This window comes from Mus caroli, unplaced genomic scaffold, assembly GCF_978045245.1.
Source record: "Mus caroli unplaced genomic scaffold, Mus_caroli_1 scaffold_15, whole genome shotgun sequence".
In the NCBI taxonomy this organism is placed as follows: Eukaryota; Metazoa; Chordata; class Mammalia; order Rodentia; family Muridae; genus Mus; species Mus caroli.
This window is the reverse complement of record NW_028227270.1, coordinates 53896445-53914694: the sequence shown is the minus strand read 5'-3', so window position 1 is coordinate 53914694 and position 18250 is coordinate 53896445. Positions and strand designations below refer to the sequence as shown.

At 39.3% G+C, this 18250-nt stretch overlaps 1 protein-coding gene across 1 annotated transcript; it reads right to left on the bottom strand.

The window, feature by feature from the left end:
* Positions 1-1696: 1696 nt before the first annotated feature.
* LOC115029105 (uncharacterized) lies at positions 1697-18042 on the bottom strand. The gene is made up of 4 exons (XM_029468585.2): positions 17931-18042; positions 5884-6010; positions 5327-5422; positions 1697-3345 (listed from the first exon to the last, which is right to left on the bottom strand). The coding sequence occupies exons 1-4, from the start codon at positions 17934-17936 to the stop codon at positions 1697-1699; spliced, it is 1878 nt and encodes a 625-aa protein (XP_029324445.1). The 5' UTR covers positions 17937-18042.
* Positions 18043-18250: the final 208 nt, after the last annotated feature.

The window sequence follows — 18250 nt, the reverse complement described above, 5'->3', positions numbered from 1 at the left end:
CACACTTACACTAATGATGCCGCATTCCTTAATCTTTTTCCAGCAGTGCTAATACCTGTGGACTAAGCATTCAAGCCTATGAGCACTGTGGCCAATTCTTATTCCAACCACAGCACGTGGTGAGAAAGATAAAACAACAGGAACATAAGCAGCTGGTCATGTTCCTTCCACAGTCAGGAAGCAGAAGATTGATGAATAGCTGGTCTCAGGGTATTCTCTGATACTGCAGCATCTCGGTCAAACAGATGCTTCCAACTGCAATCAACAGACCTCCTGAAATCAATTTAATTAATCAAGATAAATTCTACAAATCAATAAGAGACTTGCAACTCAAATGATTCTAGAACTGATGGTACTAACAACGGAGATACAAGAATTACTTCTTGATCTTTGTACATATAAAACACAGTTAATTCAAAAATGTAATTTTGGCTTATTTTTTTCTGGGCACACATATTTATGTTGGCATGTGGGCTTACATACAGAGGTCAGAGGGCAAACTTCAGAGATAATTACCTCATTCTATTTTGAGGGTACTAGGAATACTAACATGGGTGTGGGTCTTGTTGGCAATTCAGTTTGTTCCCAAAGTCAACATGGTAGCTCTATCCAAAAAGCTTTAAATCATAACATCCCTTCCCTTTCCCCAACCTTACCCCCACCTCCAAAGTAAAATAGGCTCCAACTTGAAATGTCCAAAAAGGATTTAACAATTACAACACTATGAAAGAACACAGTCCATGTATCATGTGAGACTCAAGGCAATCTCTTAATTGTGAGCTGCTACAACATAAAAACTAGTGACTACTATTCTACATACTGGTATAGAACAAGGGTTTCAATTCTATAACAGAAGAAAGAAAAAGACAGCGAGGAAGGATCAAACCCAAATCGAGAAGGACAACCACACAGCCTGACAGCTCCACTTTGGGCATGATTGTATGAATGATTGCAAAGCCTTTACCATATTCCTCAAACTTACTAGGGCTTCTATTCATCATGAAGCTTTTGATAACTTTTTGGGGTTGAAGAAGTATTAAAAGTATATGAACATTTTAACATTTGTACTATTTCACTCCAGTTTGAATTACCTACTATTAAGAAATATAAGAAAGCTTATTAAAGGATGTGCAATATTTTCCACATTTGTGACATTTCACTCTAGTATTAATTAAGAGGGTTTCCCCAAGTTTTTAGTAAGGACAAAGACCTTAGTACATTCTTCACACTTGTGTGGTTTCTCTCATAGATGAATTCTTTGATGTGGCTTAAGAGATAGAAGACTGGTAAAAATAGTGTTTGTCTCATTCTTCACATGCATAGGGTTTATCTCCAATAGGAGTTATCCTGTGTTCAAACCATGCAATGGATTTCAAAAGTATTTGCCACATTTTTTTTTTTTACATTTGTATGGTTTCTTTCCAGAATGAATTCTTTGATGATCCTTAAATTTGTGGAGCATCTTGACATATTCTTTTCATTTGTAAATATTCCCTAAATTATGAGGTAATTTGTCTAGATATAGGTATGACTTTATAAAGGAGCCTTTTCCACATTCCTCACTTTTCTATAGTTTCTCTCCAGAATGAGTTATCAAATGAGGAGAAAGAATCTGGAAAGTTCTAAAGGACTTGACTGATACATCCCAAGTTCAGGGTTTTTCACCTGTATGGATTGTCTTCTTTTCAGAAAGTACTTATGGACAATAGAAAGCTAGGCCACATTCTTTATATTTGTAGGACTTCTCTCGTGTATGAATTTTCTTATGTTTGTAAAGTCTTGATGGATAATTAAAGAACTTGCCACATACTTCACACTTGTAGGGATTCTCTCCTGTATGAATGATCTTGTGTTTAGAAAGTAATGATGGATAATGGAAGGCCTTGCCACATACTTGGCACTTGTAAGGTTTGTCTCCAGTGTGAATTATCTTATGTTCAGAAAGGGATGATGGAAAACGGAAGACATTTCCACATATTTCACACTTGTATGGTTTCTCTCCTGTATGAATTTTCTTATGGTTGGAAAGTCTTGATGGGTAATGAAAGGCCTTGTCACACACTTCACACTTATAGGGCTTTTCTCCAATATGAATCATCTTGTGTTTAGAAAGTAATGATGCATAATGGAAGGCCTTGCCACATATGTCACACTGGTATGGTTTCTCTTTTGTATGAACTTTCTTATGGTTGGAAAGTCTTGATGGATAATCAAATGCTTTGCCACATACTTCACACTTGTAGGGATTGTCTTCTGTATGGATTGTCTTGTGTTTAGAAAGTATGGATGGATAATGGAAGGCCTTGCCGCATACTTCACATTTGTATGGTTTCTCTCCGGCATGAATTTTCTTATGGTTGGAAAGTCTTGATGAATAATGGAAGGCCTTGCCACATACTTCACACTTGTAAGGTTTCTCTCCTGTGTGAATTCTCTTGTGTATAGAACATAAAGTTGTAGTATGGAAGGCCTTGCCACATACTTCACAACTATAGGGTTTTTCACCTGTATGTATTCTCTTGTGGTTAGAAAATAATGATGGACAACGAAACTTCTTGCCACATTCTTCACATTTGTAAGGTTTCTTTCCTGTGTGAGTTCTCTTGTGTTCAGAAAGTGATGATGGAACATGAAAGGCCTTCCCACACACTTCACACTTGTACGGTTTCTCTCCTGTATGAATTGTCTTATGGTTGGAAAGTCTTGACAGATAATGGAAGGCCTTACCACATACTTTACACTTGTAGGGTTTTTCTTCTGTATGAATTATCTTGTGTTTTGAAAGTAACGACGGATAATGGAAGGCCTTGCCACATACTTCACAGTTGTAGGGTTTCCCTCCTGTATGAGTTCTCTTGTGTTCACAAAGTGATGATGGAGAGCGGTAGGCCTTTCCACATACTTTACACTTGTATGGTTTCTCTCCTGTATGAATTTTCTTATGTTTTGAAAGCCTTGATGGATATTCGAAGGCCTTGCCACATACTTCACACTTGCAAGGATTCTTTCCCATATGAATTATCTTGTGTTTAGAAAGGAATAATGACGTGCAGAAGGCCTTGCCACATACTTCACAGTTGTAGGGTTTTTCTCCTGTGTGAATTATATTGTGTTGAAAAAGTTTTGATGGAACATGGAAGGCCTTGCTATGTATTTCACACTTGTAGGGTTTTTCTCCTGTATGAATCCTTTTGTGTTCAGAAAGTAGTGATGAAAAATGGAAGGACTTGCCACACTCTTCACACTTGCAGGACTTCACTCCTAAATGAATTATCTGATGATTTTGAAATCCTTTTTTCGCCTCAAAGACTTTGTCACATTCTTTGCATGTATAGCTTTTCCCCCCTGGTGAGTAAGAATTGAGAAATTAATGAAAAAAGAGCAAAAAAATCTGTATATCTATACAAATTGTTTTTTAAAAACCAACATTTACTCATTTGCATTTATTTGTACAAATCATAAGCTACATCCAATTTTCTGTACCTGTATTCTGTGAAACATAATTTAAAACACAGAATAAGTAAAAACTATATAGCCTTCCTTGAAGTAAGAAGACTATGACAACATAGAAGAGGGAAGGAATAGAATAGAAAACAAAAGCAAACATATACAAAAGCATAATATTCACTAAGAAAACCCATAATTTGAATAGGGAAATGGAAGTCAGCCCCTTAAACAAATACAGAAATTTCATGGCTAGTTAAAATAAAGTATAAATTAGTCTAATTTGGAAAACACCTGAATAAATATTTATATATTATATATTATATGTGTATAATATTGTAACTATAGTCTAAGTATAGAGTTTTGTTTTGGCTGTTTTGAAAGGTGACTGAAGAAGACTTGCCTTAATCACATTAAATAAAGATTCAAAAAAGTTTTATGCACATCTTTAGGCATAATGGTTTTGTGCATTTGGTAAAGATTATCCATGTTTTATTCAAATGCTTGATTTCTCTGTCCCCATATGTTTGTGCCATCCAGACATAGCATTGTAGTGCTCCTTCTTAAAATCTCCCATCTTAGGTTTGTGTAGACATTGTTCCCCATTTATGCTCTAACTTGTTAATAAAAGCTGATCAGCCAATGGCTGTGCTGAAGAGAGAATATGCTGGACTTCTGCTATCCCAGGGAAGAACAGAGAGGGGGGTTCACTATAAGGAAGGAGTCCAAACAGATATCATGGAAAGTCCCCTGAAGCTCAGAAAGCCAGGCCCATGGTAAAATGCAAGTATCATGGGGACTTTGCCTGGGATCTAACCAGATTACCTTAGAGAATTAGACTCAATAATTAATGTCCCAGTAATTATATTGTAAAGCATATCAAATAAATCTTATAGCCTCTGTTTCATTAATTTCCGAGTTAGCCAAGATAGAGAAAACTCATCACTTTTAAAACAACTGTACATATATTTTATTTAAAAAAAAAAAAACACCCAAGTTAAAGATTACATAGCAATGGCAGAGCTTTGGCTGTCATGGGAAACACAGGTTAATCCCATAGGAGAGGAAAACAAATATAATGAGAATCAAAGTATTCTAAATGTTAGAATATGTCTCCCTTTGAGAAAAAAAGACAGAAAATTAGATTTTGAAAAGCAAATGAGCATATAGTCTTCCAATAGGCCCCACCTAGCCGCTAACAGATATAGACACCCGGAGCCAAACAGTGGATGGAGGTTCAGGATCCCTGCGGAAGAAGAGGAGGAAAGATTGCAGGACCCATATGGGATAGAAACTCCACAGGAAGACCAATGAAGCCAACTACTGTAGATCCTTGGAGCTCTGAGTGTGAACCAACAAACCAAGCACATACATGGGCTGGACGAAGGCCTCCCTGCTCATATGTACCCAAAGTGCAGTGTGATCTTCATGTGGGTCCTGAACAACTTGAAAGTTGGATATCCCAAAAGTTGTTGCCCGTATGTGGGATATATAATGCAAGCTGGGCTGCCTTGTCTGGCCTTAGTGGGAGAGGAAGAGCCTAGCCTTGAAGAGTCTTGAAGTAGCAGGATGGGGGAATACACAGGCAGTGTGCACCTGCTCAGAAGAAACTGGGATGGTAGATGGGGGAAGGATTGTTGGAGGGGGTAACCACAAGGGGGACAATGAGCAGGATGTAAAGTGAACCAGTTAAAAAATATATATGTATAAATACATATATATTAAATTTAAAAATATATATATGTATATATACATATATATATATATATATATATTAAATTTTAAAAGTAGATGATTTATACCAGAACATGGTGTTTCAGTGGATTTATGTTAGCTCTTAGAGTTTCCCACTCTGTTCTCTGACACCCTCCTTCTCGCATACCTGAGTACTTAGTGGTGGCCGCTGGTCTCTTCACATCTGAAAGCTCTTGTCTTTGCTCCAGAAATGTGACCAGATATGGCTTAGTGGAAGCAAGACCTATTTGTGGAAAAAAATGGAGCAACATTGTTATTGTGGTCAGGTGGGAAAGAAAATGTCCCTCCAGGGCTGTGTGTATAAGGAATGAGAAGATACTGTAACAGAATACAGAAGGCTAGTTCTTATGTGTTTTCTGATGGGCATGTCAGAATGCTGAGGAGGAACTTGGGATTTGTGGGTTCTATGCTTCAAACCCCTCAGTTACAAGGAGAATTTTTACAATAGAAGTGTGTGACGTTCTCTCTAATGTGTACCACTTATATTCTAAGACAAACGATATATTTAGCAGGGTGGTATGAACACAAGGAGAAGTAGTTCAAAGCTATATGAATAATTTAAAATTTCCTTAAAAGTAGCCCTATGTCACTGATTGACATAGAAGCTTGCATGAGATACTGTAGAAAGGGAGCAAGTTTCATGCTTACAATTAAATAAAAATTCATCATGGAAGTGATCCTCACCCAGGAACACAAGGTTGCTGTAATTCTCCAAAATCACATCCCTGTACATTTTCCACTGAGCAGGACCCAGGTATTCCCACTCCTCTGCAGAGAAATACATAGCCACATCCCAGAATGACAGCATATCCTGAAAAAAAATGTAGAAAGAGTAAATATCAGACATTATTGTTTGGGGTTGGTATGGTCCTGCCATGTAATTAAATGCTAAATTCTGTACCCAATGTCTGGCTGCCCCAAGACAAGTCAATTCCCATGACTTCACCAGCAATTTTGGTATAAAACTGGCTCCCCAGTTTAAAATATTGGTGAAATAAAACTAGCAGCAGACAATGATGGGGGAGGATAGAGGTAAGCAGGGTTCGATGAATGGACTGGGGGTTGCAAGTAAGATCCACACAAGGAGAAAGGAACTAGGAAGGGAAGGAAAGATGTGAGGACAGGTCTCCAATAGTCATAATAGATCAGCAGCAATGCCCAAGGGAAATGCCCCCAAACCCATCTCATACATACTGATGGAACAGAGATAATTTGGGAAAGACTCAAACATCAAGAATTTAGGGAGCCAGTCTAGCTTTAGAAAAAATAGATTAAGAGTAATAATGCCCCATTCATTTGGAAACTATATGGGATAGATATAACCCCAATGAACTTACACATGATGCTAATTCTAACCATTAATAATAACAAATACAAAGAGGCATCATGTGCTTATGCATATAAATCAAAAGGTGAGCCTAAGTGAGAGGACAGCTGAAGCAGTTCTGATATAGGTAAGGAAGAATAGGAAAATACTCTTGATATGGTTATGTTTGCAACACAAGGCGCATCTCTAAGGGAAGTGGATCACAGAAGATCCCTAAAACTCCTATGGTGTAATGCATGTAAGAACCATAAAATGGAGGACAAGGGAAACTAAAACCAGTGTGTTGGGGTGAGACCGATGGCCCAGTAGTCAAGAGCACTGGCTATTCTTACAAAGGACATGGGGTTTGATTCCTAGATGCCACATGGCTGCTCCCAACTGTCTATAACTCCAGGTAAAGAGGATCAGGTAATCTCTTAGACATGAAAGGTAAGAAAATACCAATGCATAAATGCCTTTGGTAGAGCTTCTATTCCTGCCATGAAACTCCATGAACAAAAATCAGATTGTCGACGAGAGGGTTTATTAGGCTTACACTTCCAGAGCACAGCATAGCACAGCACAGCACAGCACAGCACAGCACAATTCATTGTTGAAGGAGATCAGGACAGGGAATTAAGCAGGACAGGGACCTGGAGGCAGGAAATGATTTAGAGATAATGGAGGGGTTCATCTCATAGGCTTCCTATAAATGGCTTGCTCAGCCTGCTTCTTTATAGAATCCAGGGCTAGCAGCTCAGAGTTCCACCTTGCATATCAGTATGTATCATGCTACATCAGTCACTAGGAAAATGCTCTCCAGGCTGGCATCTTACAGAGTATTTCCAAAATTAACATTTCCTATACTTACATAACTGTAGATAATTTCAAGTGCACAATACTTATGCTAGCACAATAAAAAAATAAAGATATAATTAAATCTTGGGAAAAAAATGGAGCTTTAGTGTCCTATCATTGTATTGTAATACAGCACACGTTATGTATATTCATCATGGTAGAGAGCCATGGCAATTGTGAAAGTTCTCAACCCAAATATGCACAATCACAAATGTCAATTACAATGAAGATCCACATATATTGTACGATGTACTTGCGAAGGGCTGGATTCTTGAGCATGTGCAGAGAGATGCAAATCATACTGTACTATGGGTCCAGAGTTTGAGCAGCCAATGGGTAGAACAATAAATTATTTTGTAGACAAATGGAATCAAATTATATTAACAACACTATAATTAGAAAATTTATCAGGCACTAGCAGAGCCACTCAGAAGAAAGCTGTATCAGGCTCCTGTCAGCAAGCACTCCTGACAAACACAGAAGTGGATGCTCACAACCATCCATTGAACTGAGCAGAGGGTCCCCGATGGAGGAGTTAAAGATAGGACCCAAGGAGCTGAAAGGGTTTGCATCCCAATAGGAGGAACAACAATATGAACCAACCAGTACCCCCAGAGCTCCCAGGGACTAAACCACCAACCAGAGTACACATGGAGGGACTCAGGGCTCTAGCCACATATGTAGCAAAGGATGGCCTTGTGGGACATCAGTGAGAGGAGAGGTGCTAGGTTCTGTGATGGATCGATGCCCCAGTGTAGGGAAATGCCAGGACAGGGAAGCACTAGTGGGTGAGTTAGTGAGCAGGGGGAGGGAGGCTGGGATAGGGGAAATGAGGAAAGTGGATAATATTTGAAAGTTATTGCGAGCTTTTGTGTCCCCCTGGTAAGAACACACTCAGGGCAACCGGAATCTTCTGCGGCACAAGCTTTATTGCTTACCCCTTCAGGAGCCAGTGGAGAAGAGAGCGCCAGAGAGAGAGAGATAGAGAGATCCCCTGAATGGCGAAAACCCGTCCCTTTTATGGAGGACTGTCCTCCGCCTCGGACGTGTCGCTCCCTGATTGGCTGCAGCCCATCGGCCGGAGTTGTCGTCACGGGAAAGGCAGAGCACATGGGGTGGGAAACTACCCCAGCGCATGTGCAGATGGTTTGTTTACACAGGTGCCAGTGCCATCAGCGCCATCTTGTAATGGCCAATATGAGGGCGGCTCCTTACAGAAAGTAAATAAAGAAAATATCTAATAAAAATTAAAAAAAAAAAAAGCAAATTTAGTAGTTCAGCCACTGTGGCAACTTATACCAAATCAACACTTTCAGAGGCCCCATGAAAGGACAATGGGAACTTTAGTGCGCTCTCCTCATCCAGCAGTGGACTTCTCCAGAAATCTGACAGAGGATACAGTGCCATGAAGGAGTCATTGATGCAGTTAAAGGGGATCCCACACTTCTCTTGCAACTGGGGATATCTGCCTAAGGCTGCTGTTTCTGAGGTATCCAGTGCTCTCGTTGCCCACATTGTATGATTTAGGCCTCTGGTGAACTAGGCCAATTTTCATCTACCAATACAATATTGCATGCTGTGCTTTTAAATAAACTTGCTTGCCTTTGTGTCAACAGCTTATACAAGATATCCTGTTCCCAGCTATTGCTTTTGTCTTCTTTAAGCCTTTTTCCTTAGTTCCCATCCCTGGTCCATCCATTCCACACTTTGCCATTTGAGATCTTAAATCCCTTGTATTCAGGAAAGCATCAGGACCTTAGCATTCCTTCATCCTACCTAAATTAAGAAGAATATCCACTGATCAATATTCCTCCAGGTTTCCTCTTCCTGAGATTACTGAACAATAGGATGAAAATTGCATCTCTCACTTAATTTACAATCCTTTAGATTAAACAGCTTACTGACTTTGTTAGATATCTGAGGTAGTATAAAGATCCAAAAGACAGAAGAGACAGGAGTCTAAAAACAGTGGGGGAAGAAGGCTGCAACCATTTAAAGGAACACATTAGGGCTGGGGAATGAGGCACAAAGTTCACCTTTATCTCCTGAAGACTCTCCTTAATCAAACTGTTTTCCAAAGTAGACAGTTTAACTCTTCAGACATTTGTTTCTTGAAAGAGCAGATAAGTTGGTAAAGTCACCCGTGATCTTAGAACAGTCTAACTTTACCACCAAGCAGAGTGAGTAGTTCTAGTGATCTCACCCAGAAATGTTTCTGATAAAAAGTTAGTTTTAGTGCACAAGAAGCTTAGTAGCACAATATGTCACACTTATGTTGTTATGCTTGAAATAATGATGTCTTGTCCCATCTGATAAGAGTCTTACTTGTAAAAACAGGATTCCTATATGAATATAGCTGACCTCCTTAACCTTGTCTGCTATATCCCAGGGAGGGATGTTTTTGGGAACCTCCTGTCTCTCAAGATAATCTTTCCTGCCTAAGCAGACATCACCAGGAAGGAGAGACTGCAGACCTGCAGGGGGCTCCTAGAGCTGCATCAACTTCCTCATTCCCAAGCCCCTCACCTGTTGCTCTAAAAGGTCCAAGTCAGGTTTCTCTCTTCACACAACCCCCATCTCATACTTCCAGGTGAGCTGGTGCCCCTCTTTGTGTGTACTCATCAACAGTCCATCTGTTGTTCCCAGCCTTTTTCTTGTCTTTCTTCTCTTTGGACTGTGCTCACAAATTGAACATCATCCATAAGGTCAAAAATGACCCCATACTGCATCCTTAAACGCCATTGAATAGTATCCAAAATTAAACATGTGTACCACAAGACCCTGATTACTTTACTTTTATGATTTAATTAAAGTTCATTCAAATGAAAGAAGTTCATATCAAACCACATTATGATGACCTCAAAATCACAGAAAAGGGGAATATAGAGAAAAACAATGTGTTTGTGTTAAAAGAATATAGAGCTATTTTATAACTGAAAAGAATAAGAGAAGCCATTATGAATTCAGACACACAAACCTAATAAAACAACATTTACTTTTGATGCAGAAGGGATGACTGCCAGGACATGCCTGCATTATTTCCTAAAAATCTCATGACTGATTCTCATAGAAAAACTAGACAATATAAAAGATCATGCTGGCATTTCTCCTGAATACCCTGCATGATAGAAATATTTGCCATTACACATTGCTTAGATGAGCACTAAGATACAGACTTTAGAAGTATACTCATAACCTTCATCAAAGACTACAAACATTTCAAAAAGGCATGAAGAAACATCTTAGTGCCATTAAAGTCGATTATGATAAGGATAATACATGCTTCTGTGATGCTCAAGAAACCAGAAATGTCAGGATGTTGGAAATGACAACACAATCCAGGGCTTGAATCTGGAATTCAATAAAGAGAAACACTGAACAGGAGTGTAGCAGCAATGATCCAAAAATGCATCCCAGTAATCTAGAAAGAAACTGAAAATAACAAAACTTACACTAGAAGAAATCTGAAGGTAGCACCTAAGGACTTATGATTAAACCAGATGATATAGATAAAACAAGGTAAGTCTACAAAGTAAGTGAAGAAAATACATCTGTGGGAAGGAAACATACAAGAAATGATAGGCACTGCGAAAAGACCAAACCTTCAAATTACAGGCATACATGAGGGAGAAAAATGCCCAGGCAATGCCATAAATATCATCTTCAAAAAGAACATAAAATAAAGCTTCCCTAAACTACGGACAGGGGCACCCATAAGCATATAAAAATCACACATAGCACCAATTGGACAAGATTGGAAAATTAAATGTGGCATATGAAATGTGCAAGGGAAAGAATATACTTATTAGGAGAGCAGCCAATTCATGGATGGAACTTTGAAAGCCAGAAGAGCCTGGAGTAATCATTCCAACTCCTAAAAGACAATGACATCCAACTTAAGATACTGCACACTGCACTACTATCTGCAGTAGTTGAAAGATATGCAAAAGCCAACCACAAAGTAAAGAGTATTTTTTTAAAAAATCATATTTTACAACCCAAACATAAAAAAATACACAAATAAACTCTTGTAGGCTGAAGAGAGAGATGAGCATAGCCAAGACACCGTGGAAAGGAATCGGAAGCCAAAAATGACAGAACCACAAAGGGCCATTGAGGACACAAACAGCTCTGAAAATGAGGAATATACTGACAGTGAACACTCACATACCAGAACAAGTGATGTGCACAGTCCTCCATTCAAAAGACACAGACCTGGATAATGGATCAAAAAACGAATCCAACTTTATGTTGTCTACAAGAAGGAGATTTGAGTGATGTGTCTTAGATTTTCCAATTAAACAGGACAGGTTTTCAAAATATTCCCTTATAATAGTCTGAATATTTTGGTATCTATTGTAATATCTGCCATTTCATTTCTGAATCTAATCATTTGGGTCCTGTTTCTGTTGATTAGCTGGATCAAGTGTCCCTCAAACTTATTTATCTTCTTAATGAACCTGATGTAAGTTTGTTAATCATTTGATTCTTTTTCTCTGAATTAATTTCAATTATTTTTCTTCTCATTCTTTTTAAAATTATTGGCCGTTGACAGGATTAGAATTACGTTTGTTCTTGTTTTTCCCAAATTTCTTCAATGTATCATCCAATCATTTCTCTGTGGTCTTTCTCATAGTTTCATGTAATTAGAGCTGTAATCTTCACCTGCTGGACTGCCTTCAACAGGTCCCGGAGATTTAGCTTTCTTATGATTTCCTTTTCAATCCTATGTATGTGTTACACATAAATAAAAAACATTAATGAGCCGGGCATGGTGGTGCACGCCTTTAATCCCAGCACTCGGAAGGCAGAGGCAGGTGGATTTCTGAGTTCGAGGCTAGCCTGGTCTACAAAGTGAGTTCCAGGACAGCGGGGCTATATAGAGAAACCCTGTCTTGAAAATCCAAAAAAAACCAAAAACATTAATGAGGGAGAAATTACAACCTAAATGGATTCAAACAAATGGGGAGATTGAAAGTGTAATAAAATGTTTTCCAGCTAAATAAATAAATTCTGTAGTTAGATGGATATATATGGATTTTTAAGAGGAACCTTGGAGCTCTTACCCCAGCTCCCTACCAACTTGCAGTCACTCTGGGCAAACCGAGCAGTGATCACCATGATACCAAACGAGAGGAAGACTCTACAAAGAAAGAATTTCAGGTGACTTCTCCTTATGGACATTGATGCAAAAGTGCTCACTAAAATACTCACAAACCAAATGCAGGAACACATCAAAAAGAGCACCCATCATGATCAAGTAAACCCATCAACTTAACACAACATATAAATAAACTGAGAAAACTAAAAATGACATAATAATCTGCTTAGATTGAAAAAATATTTGGAAATAACCCAAAACACCTTCATGTTAAAAGTCTTGGAGAAATCAGGGATACAGGGCACATATGTAAACATAATAAAAGCAATATACAGTAAGCAATAGACAACATCATATAAATGGAAAGAAGATTAAAGCAACCCCACTAAAATCTGGAACAGGGCTGTCCACTCCCTCCATACCTCTTCAATAGAGCATTCGAAGTTCTAGCCAGAGCAGTAAGACAACTAAAGGAGATCAAAGGTATATAATTCGGAAAAGAAAAAGTCAAAGGATGGCTATTTGCGATTTTATGGTAGTATACATAAGTGACCACAAAAACTCTACCAGAGAACTCCAACAGCTGAAAAACACCTTCAGCACACGGACTAGATTCAAAACAGATTAAAAAGTCAGTAGACGTCTTTTATACAAAATGAGGAAGAAATGGGAAACTGGGACTATTTCCCAGGGAAATAACCACCTTAATAATATCCACAAATAATACAAAACATCTCGGTATAACTGTAACCAAGCAAGTGAAAGACCTGTATAACAAGAATTTCACATCTCTAAAGAAAAAATATGCTGGGCAGTGGTGACTCACGCCTTTAATCCCAGCACTCGGGAGGCAGAGGCAGGCGGATTTCTGAGTTCAAGGTCAGCCTGGTCTACAAAGTGAGTTCCAGGATAGCCAGAGCTATACAGAGAAACCCTGTCTTAGAAGAAGAAGAAGAAGAAGAAGAAGAAGAAGAAGAAGAAGAAGAAGAAGGAGGAGGAGGAGGAGGAGGAGGAGGAGGAGGAGGAGGAGGAGGAGGAGGAGGAGGAGGAGGAGGAGGAGGAGGAGGAGGAGGAGGAGGAGGAGGAGGAATGAGGAGGAGGAGGAGGAGGAGGAGGAGGAGGAAGAAGAAGAAGAAGAAGAAGAAGAAGAAGAAGAAGAAGAAGAAGAAGAAGAAGAAGAAGAAGGAAAAAGAAGAAGGAAGAAGAAGAAGAGGGAAGAAGAAGAAGGAAGAAGGAAGAAGAAGAAGAAGAAGAAGAAGAAGAAGAAGAAGAAGAAGAAGAAGAAGAAGAAGAAGAAGAAGAAGAAGAAGGAAAAAGAAGAAGGAAGAAGAAGAAGAAGGAAGAAGAAGGAAGAAGAAGGAAGAAGAAGAAGAAGAAGAAGAAGAAGAAGAAGAAGAAGAAGAAGAAGAAGGAAGAAGGAAGAAGAAGAAGAAGAAGAAGAAGAAGAAGAAGAAGAAGAAGAAGAAGAAGAAGAAGAAGAAGAAGAAGAAGAAGAAGAAGAAAAGAAGAAGAAGAAAGAAGAAGAAGGAAGAAGAAGAAGAAGAAGAAGAAGAAGAAGAAGAAGAAGAAGAAGAAGAAGAAGAAGAAAGAATATGAAGAAGATATCAAAAGATAAAAAGATCTCCCAAACTCATGTATAAATAGGATTAACATAGTAAAAAATGGCCACCTTATCAAAAGCAATCTACAGATTCAATGTACTTCCCATCAAAATTCCAACACAATTCTTTATAGATCTTGAAGGAACCATTCTCAACTTCATATGACAAAACAAAAATCCCTAGATAGCTAAAACAAACTTGAACAATAAAAAAAAACTTCTAGACACATCACCATCCCTGATTTCTTAATATACTATAGAGCAACAGTAATAAAAACTGTATGCTATTGGTGTAGAAACAGACATGTTGATCGGTGGAATAAAAAAGAGCCAGAAATAAACCTACACACCTATGAACATTTCATTTTTGACAAGAATCCCAAACCATACACTGGAAAAAAGAAAGAAATGGTCTAACTGGATATTTGCATGTAGAAGAATTTAAAAAGTTACATATTTACCACCCTGCACAAAACTCATGACCTCAACATAAAACATATACACTATATCTATTAGAAATGAAAATGTGGAGTACCCTTGAATACATTCGTATAGGAGATAACTTCCTGAACACCAATAGCTCAGGCACTAAGATCAACAATTAATAAATGGTGCCTTATGAAACTGCAAAGCTTCTAAAAGGCAAAGAACACTGTCAACAGGATAAAACATGAGCCTACAGAATAGGAAAAAGTATTTGCCAATCCCACAGAGAGCTGATATCCAAAATAAACAAAGAACTCAGGAAGTTAGACATCAACAAACTGAGTTACCCATTTAAAAAATGGGGTACTCAGCTAGGCAGAGAATTCTCAACAGAGGAATTTCTAGGTAACAGGAGAACTAGAGGAATGGCTAGGTAACACTTTTAAAAGGTTCAACATATTTAGTCATTAGGTAAATGCAAATCAAAGTGACTCTGAGATTCTACTTTTCATCCATCAGAATAGCTAAGGTCAAAAATTTAAGTAACAGCACATGCTGGCAAGGACGTGGATCAAGAACACTGCTCCATTGCTGGTGGGAGTGCCAACTTGTACAACCACTATAGAAATCAGTTTGGCAGTATCTCAGGTAACTGGAAATAGTTCTACCTCAAGACCTAGCTATACCATTGCTGGGCATATACCCAAAGATCTTCCTGCATACCACAAGGACCCTTGCTCAACAGTGTTCATAGCAGCTTTACTCACAATAGGTATAAACGGCAAACAATCCAGATATCTCACAAGGAATCAGCAAAACAAGGACATCATCAAATTTGCAAGCAAATGGATGGAACTAGAAATGTAACCCAGACCCAAATGGGTATGCATATTAGAAGTGGATATTAGCCATAAAGTAAAGGATACACATGCTGTAATATACAGATCCAAAGAAGCTAAGTAACAAGGAATGTTTAAGGGACAATGCTTGGATCTCACTCAGAAGTGGAAATAAAATAGTCAGATGTGGATGGACAGATGGACGTGGGTAGGGAAGGCGATAGGGAGATTCTAGGAGAGAGGACCAGAACAGTGAATGGAATTAGATGGTGGGCATGGGAAGGGGGATCTTTGGAAAAAGTCTGAGATCAGGGATGCAAGAGGCTCCATGGAGTCTATGAGGGTGACCCAGGCTGAGTTCCTAGCAGTGGGGAATTTGGAAAGTAAAGTGGCTTTCCCCTGTAGTCAGGTAGGGTTCCAATTGAAAAGATAAGGACACCAACCTGTGGACAAAACCTTAGACACAAAATTTGTCATACCTACAAATAGTACAGGGAGAAAGACAGAGAAGAGACAGGAAATGACCAACCCCTGACTACCCCCAATTTGCAACCCCTTTTCTGGGCAAGAACCAATGCCTAACACCATTAATAATACTCTGTTTAGTCTTGCAGACAGGAGAATGGTATCTACCAGCATCTGACAGAAACAGATGCAGAGAACTACAGCCAAATATTAGAAGGAGCTCAGGGACACTCATTGAAGAGTAGGGGGAAGTATTGTAGGATCAGGAGTGGCTATGGGCTCCACAAAACACCAACACAGTCAGTCTGATCATCAGTCGCAGTAACATTAGGAGGAAATGAAAAGAGCCTGCAAGAAAAAGGGCAGGACTGCACAGCATAGGAGACTGGACTCCTCCCTGAGGAAGAGGAAGAGGAAGGAACCCCACAGATTACTGTCTGGATGGTGGTGATACCATATGTGAAATACAGTAGTAGATGCAGTTATCATTTTCCATCTGTAGAGCCAGAATGCTGTTCTGGGAAAATTCATTTAAAATCATAAGAAACCACCAGGGGGGTAATGACAGAAAACAACAGAGGTGATGCAAAGATGACAACCATTCCCTGCAAATACAGAGGAATACTCAAGCCAGACAAAGATAGAATCCTTTCCCACACAGGAAATGCAAGCAGGTTTCTAACCCCAACACTAGTCATTAACAGAAGGATGCTAGTGAAAATTTGGATGTAACATTTCAAATACATTCGACGGAACTTCTTAAAGCCCATTTGTAAGTTTTCATAATTAGAAGATGTCAATTGGATGGATTTCTATCAGGGCACTGGTGCTCAGAACTGAGACCAACCAGAAGTAATTACCACATAGAAAAAGAAAAGCTATGTTTTAAGAATCTTTTTAAAACCTATGGTCTCATGTAGCCTAGGCTCACTTTGAGTTGGCTATAAAGGAGGTGATGATTTTGATTCTCAGGATTCCTGACTCCTCCCCAAAAAGCAGAAGTGACAGAAATGTGTCATAGAATACACTCAAATTCTCTTTTCTGTCATAGAGCTGTTTAATTAAAAATATATATGGATATAATGTGCCTATAAATTGTATATGAGCACGATGCTGTACTCTCTCTACATTGTAAGGAACGTGTTTTGATGTATAAGGCAGCATGCGATTCCGACTTCATATATTGTTATTTTTTTTTCTACAGATTAGCAAAGTTAACGAGGAAATGTCTGTTACCCTAGGTATGGTTAGAAACTCATTGAAAATCCCAGTAGCTAGGACAAGGTGGTCTGAAGCCCATGATTTCTGGGAGTAGACTTGAATGCCATGAGCCAGGCTCTGGCTCACTAACCCTTGGTTTGACTGAAGAGTGACAATATAAGCAAGATCGCCTGAGATGGGGGGAGGGCTGTGGTGGAGTAACCCTGAAAAAAACAAACACACACACATCAAGTCATCTCTTATATTTGAAAAGGAGTCCAAATTTTGGACAGAACACTTATTAAGAGGATTATTGTCTAGTGATTTTTAAGCAGAAGGGCAAATTCCATATTTGGGCAAACACCGGTTCATACCAATTACAAGATTACTCTGTGTCTATGTAGCCATGTATTGTGATGGTTCAAGTATAGGATTATACATTCAGAATTCTTTTCAACTCGAGGCATCCATAAATCCAACAATTCATTGCAAAGGAAAAGAAACTAACATTCCATAAAACAATCACCCTCACAGGTCTCTCTGTCCCTGGACATTAGGGAGTTTAGGAAGATTTGTGAGTTCAAACTGGAGTAGTGGACGGGATATAAAGTTTAGTAGGCACTAGATGTCCACGTGTTCTGTATGTCCCGAGAATCTAACTACAGCTATGTAAGCACAGGCAGAGCACGTTTCCCCAGTAAAGATGAGTGCGCTCCCGTCAGCATCTCAGGCACAGGCAGTCAGCAGACCCAGCCTGCCCTTGCCATCCTGTTGTTTCCAACCTTCTCCCCCTTCAAACCTGTGCCCAGGGTCAGTGGCCCAGCCTAGGTCAACACAGCATCTCCAGGTCAGCTCAAATCAAGCTTCTTCAGCGCCCGTCCAGCCGCCCTGCACAGTCCCTCAGATCTGCAAGATGGCGCTGTTCCCTGCACCAACCTCCATGTCAGAGATCCAAACGCAGGGCTCAACAGGACAGCCGCCTAACTTTGGGGAGAAGCTTAAGTTTGAAAATCAAATGCGGAAGTTTGATAAGAACAGCCAGCCTTTTGGTGACGTCAACGTGGTAGGGACTACATTTCCCACAAGTCAGTGCGAAGAACTTCCAGGAACCCACAGAACTAGTTTGTTGTCCACCAGAATTCCTGCCAACCTTGAGTAGGTTAAGTTGGGAAGAAACAAGCATCTGCAGATGGGCAGACAAGGGCATTTGGACTCTTAAAGTCCGGTGGTCGCAGCACCCTATGTTAGCCTGTGCG

What these genes read in the sequence shown, in the direction of transcription:
- LOC115029105 (XM_029468585.2), bottom strand. An exon ending in CAGCAACCTTGTGTTCCTGG is followed by an intron (nt 5,423 to 5,883) that starts GTGAGGATCACT and finishes TTCCACAAATAG; the next exon opens with GTCTTGCTTCCACTAAGCCA. An exon ending in GGCCACCACTAAGTACTCAG is followed by an intron (nt 3,346 to 5,326) that starts GTATGCGAGAAG and finishes CTTACTCACCAG; the next exon opens with GGGGGAAAAGCTATACATGC.